The 8,114-nt window shown below is 37.6% G+C and overlaps 1 protein-coding gene across 3 annotated transcripts in view; it reads right to left on the bottom strand.

The window, feature by feature from the left end:
* RUNX1T1 (RUNX1 translocation partner 1) overlaps positions 1 to 8,114 on the bottom strand; it is a 111,945-nt gene that overhangs the window by 31,022 nt on the left and 72,809 nt on the right. For all 3 annotated transcript variants that reach the window (XM_018572234.1, XM_018572246.1, XM_018572239.1), the window contains exon 5: positions 6,696 to 6,877. In XM_018572234.1, the coding sequence (XP_018427736.1) occupies positions 6,696 to 6,877 (182 nt within the window). The remainder of the gene's footprint in view (positions 1 to 6,695; positions 6,878 to 8,114) is intronic.

The following is an 8,114-nucleotide window of genomic DNA, read 5'->3' as shown; positions in this document are numbered from 1 at the left end:
AATACAGTACAAAGTAATATCAAATGTACATTCATACAAAAGGAATAGCCGTACAGAACAATCATTGGTCTTGCTGAGAATGGAGTCTAATGGAGCAATAAACACGAGTTCCCTGCTACTGTGACATGTCACGTATGAATTACTTAGTTATGTTTTCCACTCACGTGTCAGTTTTCCCCCCTTTCTTTTACTCTTTCGGTGACTGATGGCTCCCAATGTTATTATTGAAACAGATTGATCTTTTTAATGAGTGAGTTTAATAGACACCAAAATCTCACCGTGGTTGCTCATCCGTGTCAGACCATATGCACCAAGAAAACATTCCGTAAAACATAAAGCTTCCCTGTCACACTTGCAAACGCCTTTAAAGCCTAAATCTAGACTTCAGCATAACATCACAAGCAGTAGAATGGATGCAAAATAACATATTAATGCTAACATTGAGCAGATTTAGAAAATAATATTTCATCTTCAATGGCATATATTTTTTCACACGTGCTGTTAAACCCTCTCTGTTTAACAGATTTGAATGCAGAAAGGCTAATAGAGAATACACATGCTAGAACTAAGTTAGAAAAGGCATCTTAAAAGAGATCTAATTAATATTATTATTATACAGGATTTATATAGCGCCAATAGTTTGCACAGCGCTTTACAATATAAGGAAAACATTACAGTCACAATACAATTTAAGACAAGATGGTAAGGAGGTATGTAAAGGGTATATTGGAAATATACTTCTTAATGATTGTTCCATCTGGAATAATCAGACCCTTGAATGACTGTTTTCCCTACCAACCTAAATATCCAATGTCAGACAAAGGTTGGTCACAGCCAGTTTATTAAAAGCAAGAAAGCTACTAATTTCATACATGGCATATGATTATCAGGATGTTTGTGGTATTCTAAGGAGTAATGTTACTCAGAAACTCAGATACACTCATTGTCACACAGGGTACAATGCATATGCCACTGTCAACAGCAGATGAGTATTGCAAACTGAGGATAGTTGATTCCAGAGCTTAGTAAACTAATGCAACTATGGGCAGACATACCACTATCTGTTGTTATCAGGGTATAGCCAGTTAAACTAAATAAAATAAGTGAAAAAAATTAAATGCCAGCTTATTCCACCTAATGGCAATCAGAATTAAGTGACAATTTTCTAACCTGTCCGGTCAATATACTAACAGTTACTCTTTTGTTGCACAGGTTGTACCCATACATGATCATACTAAAGTAGAATAGAGTTGGAATTGTTTTGGACCCTACAACATTTCATGCTCACATGTAGCACTTAAAGGTTTGTAAGAGGAACCAATCCAGGGGCATTGGTTAAAGGTTTGAAAGAAAATCCATTCCAGGGCCATTGGAAATCCAACCATAGGATGTGATTATGGATGACAGTTAATCTAAAATGAAATGTGGACATTGTGTCTTCATTACAAAAACTCACACCTACAGTTCCATTAAATAGTAACATGTGGCACTACCAATCCATGACATGAATTTGATTTGCACTGATGGAGTTAAGAAGGATTTTTTTCCCCACTGTAAGCATAAATTGGCCGCTCCCTCATTTAGGGTTTTAATTTGCCCTCTTTTAGATTTGGAAAAGTATTGGAATAAGAATGGGTAGAACTTGATGGACTCTTTTAATCAGGCACTTTTAATAACACAAGACAATATTTCTGTGAGAAAAAATTTGGACAGAATGATCTACCGCTCTGGCCAAGAGGCATGATGCAATGTCCCTGTCTTCTGCTCTCATCATAACTCTGTCTCCTATGATGGACAAAAATCAGTATTATTACTTTTGATTACCTCTTTCCTTGCACATGCACTTTGGTCAGAAGCATAATATTATCAAGAGGGTAGGTGGCAAAGGCAGATGCGGCACTTGGTTTTTACAGTGATAAAGTCTTTAGTATATTTTGAAATGTATTTAACTCCTACGCTAGTCCTGTGTGTTTCGTTTGCTTGTAACTATGGCTGCACTTTTGGATAAGCCAGTGCAGCCATAGACAAGAAACTGTCAATCAGCACTTAAAAACATCAAGACATCAAACCAATCTAACATTCTTATGGGAGTAAATGTACAAAAAGTGCAGGTTTGTAAATAGGTGGTGTTTAAATTGCATTTAAGGTATCTTTTAAAATAGCCAAAAATAATAACTAGTTTAATTGTACTGCATTAGAAACATGGAATGGAGAACAGGAATGATAGGTGGCAAAAAATGTTTTTCCTTTCAGTCACATCCATCATAAGATTCTATATGAACTGTGGCTTAAATTAAAATGCACATATTTTAATAAATGTTATAAACTATAGATCTAAAAACCCACAAAGGAAGTAATTATTGGACTAGAGAATATTATATACTATTATTTTTTTTTCCTGTGGACAATTCTTCACAACATGGTGCTGAAGAAATTTGCATGGGATGAGTTGTAGAAAAATAGCTTCTGGCTAAAATGTTTGACATCTCTAATTTCACGCTTGAAAGGGCTGAGTTTGTGCTGACAAGCCCAACAAAGAAGCATGCAACAAATAGACTCAGAGAATAATGCCAGTTCCATAAAAATGCAATTTTTGCGTTTTTTAAACTAATATAAAGGTATTCTCTGAAAAAGGTCTGTTCGGTGCTCATGACATAAGTAAGCTTATTTTATATGACATCGAGGAAAATTCAGCAACCCAAAGCCTCTAGTTATCATCCTAGATCGTTTTAGCTTTCTTGTATTTGTTTAAGCAAACAAAAACCTTAAAAAAGGGTGCCTGCAAAAGAAGGCCTTTAATATTTTCCTCTCCAGTGGGTGTCAAGTCCCCACTTTGCTCTCTTCATGAGCTACAGCCTTTGGCAGAATTTTTCAGTTCAACAGACTTCTGGGTGTGTCAGATGCCTGGTGCTCCAGTGTGTTCTGTGATTTCTCCCACTGGCTACGTCGCTACTGTGCCCACTGTGCTACGTCACTACAAGTGATGTAGGGGCTGGCAAAGGGAACCAGAGTGCACAATGGGGTACACAGGCATCTGACAAACCTGGAAGATTTAGATTCTGTACTTCCTCTTTCTGTAGGCCTGAACATGAATAGTGCTCTAATCTCAACATTAGGGAAGTGTTTGCTGGCAAAAATGACCTGGGGGGGGTCATTTCATTCCTGCATATCGAGGGGTGCTCTACAGATTATGGGTAGTTTTATTTTGAAGTTGTAATAGGCTTCCACTGGGGCCGAGAACTTCTAAAACGTCATGGACTTTTTGAAATCCAATCTGGGAGATGTCATATCTTGGCCCACATGCAGTATAATATCTTCAGTGATTGCAAATTTTTTCCAAAATTGCTTAAATCCTCTTTATGCCATAAACATTGATTCAATGTGCTTAAAAAATCATATTATAGGTTTCATATTAACACCCTCAATGCTGTAAAAAGAAATCCCAGGTCTCCCCTGCTTTCTCTGGGAATAACACATTTATTTAGGCATAACAATTATAATTATGATTGCAACAGCTTGAAACTGAACTCTAATATAAAAGACACACAGCAATGCAGATATGTCATCTTTATTCAGTGTAGGGAGTGTAAGTACCTGACTCTGACCTGGTGTCAGCCTCTTACAGTGCCTGTACAGCAGGGCTGGTTTCTGACTGGAAGAAACAGCACAAGGAGACAGTCAGTTCATGTGTTGACAAGAAGCATGCTGATAGGAAGAGAAAGCAGAGTAACAGAGCGATGAGATCATCACTATGCTGCTTCTGCTCCAGGACAAATTGGAGGAAGTAGGTTGAATGATGCTAGTCATCAGACTGAGGACATCTAGAGGTAGAAAAAAAGTACTGTGGGGGAAATCTCTGGGTTGATGGAAAATATTGGAGCTGGTTTGTTATGTTGTCTTTTAATGGGGTATTCCTTCTTATTTTGTTCTTTTTGGCTGGAGTTGTGCTTTAATAAACAAATGAATCCCATACAATGCAGAAGTTCCCCAGGATTTTTTTGCACTGATACATGGTTGTTGAGCCCAACCTGGTGGCCCTCTGGGCACCTGGTGAGCACCTGCACTAAAGCTTAATAATGTTATATATTAAAGCCAGTGACGGACTTAGATATACTGTTGGCTATCTCACCAGAATTGTATATTACTTTTCAGGGATTTTTGTTTTTAAACATCCACAGAAAGCAAAGCCAACCCACATCCTGTTATACATATACAGTACAGAGTACTTTTGACAGACTAGTTTGCTGCATTCCATGATAATAAAACATATCAAGTCTACAAACATATGTTGGTAGGCACCAGACTAAAACCACATATATGTTATACTGGAACTATGAAGAAAACATGAAAGCAACTAGACCTTGTAATTTAAACGTCTTTCTTCCTTCGAACCATGTTTTATGTATTATTTTATTCTTAGAGCATATTTCTTGGAATGTCTTCTGGAAGCATTTGTGGGGCCGGAGCGAGTGGAGCAGCCAGATAAGGCTTATTTTATGAGCATATTAGAAATAAAAATTGTATTTAGTCTGCAGTAAGATCTTGCAGCATGAAAGATGATTTGTTGAACTGAACTTATCTTGTGCTGCTAGACTTGTACAACTCAACTGATGTAATAAGCAAGTGATATGTTTCCTATGCTTTTATAAAGCATTCCAGTTTTACACACGCATAATGGAGACACAAGAGTTGCCAACTATCCAGAAAGATACATACAATCGGTAAAAAATAAGGACAATTTAATGTTGACTGTAAAGTCCACGAAAACAAACAAATGTATTTTATCCTATAGTTGATTATCATTCAGATAATGTTTTTATCATGAGACACAAAAGGAAATGTATCTGCTGTGCCCTTCCAAATAGTGGGTGTGTTATCTACACTGTGCATTGAATAATTAATGCCCCCACCTCCCCACCACCATGCCACTGAGTAAAATATTAAATTAAAAAAGATTTATTGGGGCTTTTCACCATTTGATTACTACAACATACAAGGTGCAAACTATTTTTAATTGAGACACAGAATCAAATAAATAATAAAGGGAGACATCTGTTAATTACATCAATCCAGCACCATTAATCCAGCAACTGAATCTTGCAATTTATTGCCATTTTCTTTTTTCTTTACGAGTTGTTCTATTTCTGTATGGTCATATGGGAAAATGTTTCACATCCTACCACAGATTCTCAACTAGATTGAGATCTGGGCTTTTACTGGGTCACTGTAACACATTCAAGTTTTTGGTTTGAAACAACGGTGTCATTTTGTGTGCTCAGGGTCATCATCTAGCTCGGATTTTACCTCCATCAAGTCTCAGATCTCTTGTAATCTGGAACATGTGTTCCCCCAAAACTACTGTGCATTTGGTTCCATGCATTTTGACCTGCTGATGAGGAGCACCCCACTAAATATTTTCAGGGTGATAAGCAGAGGTGGTGCTTTTCCACTCAAAATGTTTAGTGCTGAGGCCAGAAAAATTTAAGATTTTTTTTTTTTAGCAATTGCTTTCTGCATGTCATTGTTTCATAAAGCTCACCAAGTGATTTGCCCAGGTATTAGGAAAGCGGAGTTGCGGAGATCCCATGTTAGCTGTGGATCACTGCAGCTCCTTTAAAGCTAATATTGGCTCCCTGGTTGCTTTACTGACTAAACGTCTTTCTTACCTGGTTGCTGAGATTTGGTAGATGAGACAGTCACAATCATACCATATTCTTTCCAATTTTGAGTAAAGGATTTAGTGGTGCTCCAGGGGACATTCAATGGTTTGGAGATTTCTGTATTACATCATAGCCTTATCCTAGACTATTGTGATAGTGCCTGTGTCTTAAAGTATGTTATTCGTGTCTTACACAATATCATTACTAAAGTGCTCCTTATAAAAGGACTGTTTACGAAAAATGAGACCTTGTATCATTCTGGGTAGTTTGGCATTGTTATGGTAATGTACCCTTAAGATTTTTGGTTGATCTTCATTTTTGTCCAGTTCATAAAAATTTAATTTCAGGAGGAAGTTGTCTGGCTTACTTTATAAGGCTGCAATAAAAGGGACCATGTCCAAAACACAGCAACCCAGAGCAACCTATCAGATTCCACTATATTGTGGTCATATTTAAAAGTTTAAGAGCATGTCCATTTCAAACTTATATTTCAGACAAGGAAAGCAATGATGTACTAATGCACCCTCTGGCATCTCACAGCTCTTGGGTGCTCCATTGTGAACAGCTCCCAAATGAATGTTCAGGTTCTAATTATACCTACCACTTCTGCTGTGTGAACAATAGGGTAAAATAAATAAAAGTCCAACACGTAAATTGAGACTTTATCATAATGGCCACGCTGTATGGATTAAACTAGGAACTCAGAACAGACCCCAGAAATGGAGCCAAATATCTATAAGAAGTCAGTTGATAATTCATATCATTATCATTCATTTAATTTGTAAATACAAAAAAAAAAAAAACAGTTTTGGCAGTTTTGACTCACTATGGTATTTGCTCGTTATACTTTCTTCCTGATTAAACCCAATTGAAGATCTAAGCTGATAGTAAGTCTCACTCGATATCATTAAAGCAAAAAGTAATTTCCTCTTTAGAAAATCTACAGGGTATAATGCAAACCTGCAAAGGTAACTCTTTTGCAAAGTAACGGAAGACTGGTAGTAGAGACATGAAATCTATACCCTGGGTCTTTACCTATCAGGAGTTCTCCTCTTCCCGTTTTCATTCACATCAAGAAGCAGTTCTGATGAGTCAACAGGCGAGGTGGTGCTGGCATCCAGGAGCAGCTGCTCATGCTGAGCTAGGTATTGGGCTGGGTTCTGCTTGGCGAGTCTTGCGCAGTGCAGAAGTTCCCGCTGCAGCAGAGGCAGATTGGCCTATGATATTAACAGGAAACACAGAGGTAACAGCTTGTTACAGTCTGAACTCTGAAAAGCATGTCATTTTATTTTCAAATCCCTGTAACAGTTTGACAGAATCTATAATCATTCTTCCTTGTGTTCCATACTCCATGCAAAGCTGCCATCACCAGGGTAAAATAGCAGAAGAAAAGTCTGCACTATTAATGTTAAGGCCTTTTAATGTGGTAATAATCTGTCTATTGCACGTTGTTTAAGTGCCAAGAACTATTATCTTTACCAAAGCTTTACAATAACAACATTATGTGTCTTTGTTTAATGACAATATTATGCTATGTTAGTAGTTGTGCACAGTTCCCAGACTCCAAAGCCCATTATTTAAAAATGCATTGCTGATTTACTAATCATATAAAGTCTATTTAAAGTTTATGCAAACCAAAAAATAAATATTTTATATATTGCAGCTTACCAGTCCTTAGATTTGGTGACTGCATTATTTTTCCTTTTGCGGGCTTCTTTTCTTTTTATTTTCAGCTGGTGATCCTGCCAGTAACACACTTCCTGTGCTTGGTTGACAATGCAAGCCGTACTGTATTTGTGGAATAGCGGCCTTGTCAAAATAGGACAGGAAGTGTGTTCAGACCACATAACAATCCCCCTCCCCCATTTATCTCTGTAACATAGCAGCAAGGTGTTCTGTAGTCTTCTCAGAGAGAAAGGCTAATAACAATGTCTGACATTTAAGTGCAACATTGTCAGTTCACTACAGGAAGTTAAATGCTCACTGGATCTTTGTCAGGAACAACAGGTATTCTTTGCACTTATGGGAAAGATATAACAAAACACTTTCATTGGTATAATTAACAGACCAAAAAAAGAAATCAATAATGGAAGTTAATTGTTAAGGTTTACATATATGTTATCTGCTACAAGTAGCTAAGTACTTGGTTCCTATGGGATAGAGACCATCAATGCCACTACACTATGGGGTCTATTCACAAAGCTGCCGAGGGCAGCCGAGTGAATGACCGATCAGAAGTGAAGTGAGCCGAACACTGTTCGTGTAAAAACTCTCCCTGGGGCCCCGGGAGCCCCCTCGCCGCCAAGGAGAGAAACACAGCTGTGTCTTTTTTTCTTCATTCTGGCACGAGCGATGTCAGAATAGAGGAAAAAACTAATTCCCATTCAAAAGCATTGAGAGTTTACTATTGGCTATTTCAATTTGCAATAGCCAATAGGAAACTAGCATTGTTCC

This window comes from Nanorana parkeri, unplaced genomic scaffold, assembly GCF_000935625.1.
Source record: "Nanorana parkeri isolate BGI_ZX_2015 unplaced genomic scaffold, ASM93562v1 scaffold43, whole genome shotgun sequence".
NCBI classification, from domain to species: domain Eukaryota; kingdom Metazoa; phylum Chordata; class Amphibia; order Anura; family Dicroglossidae; genus Nanorana; species Nanorana parkeri.
This window is presented reverse-complemented; position numbering and strand designations above follow the sequence as displayed.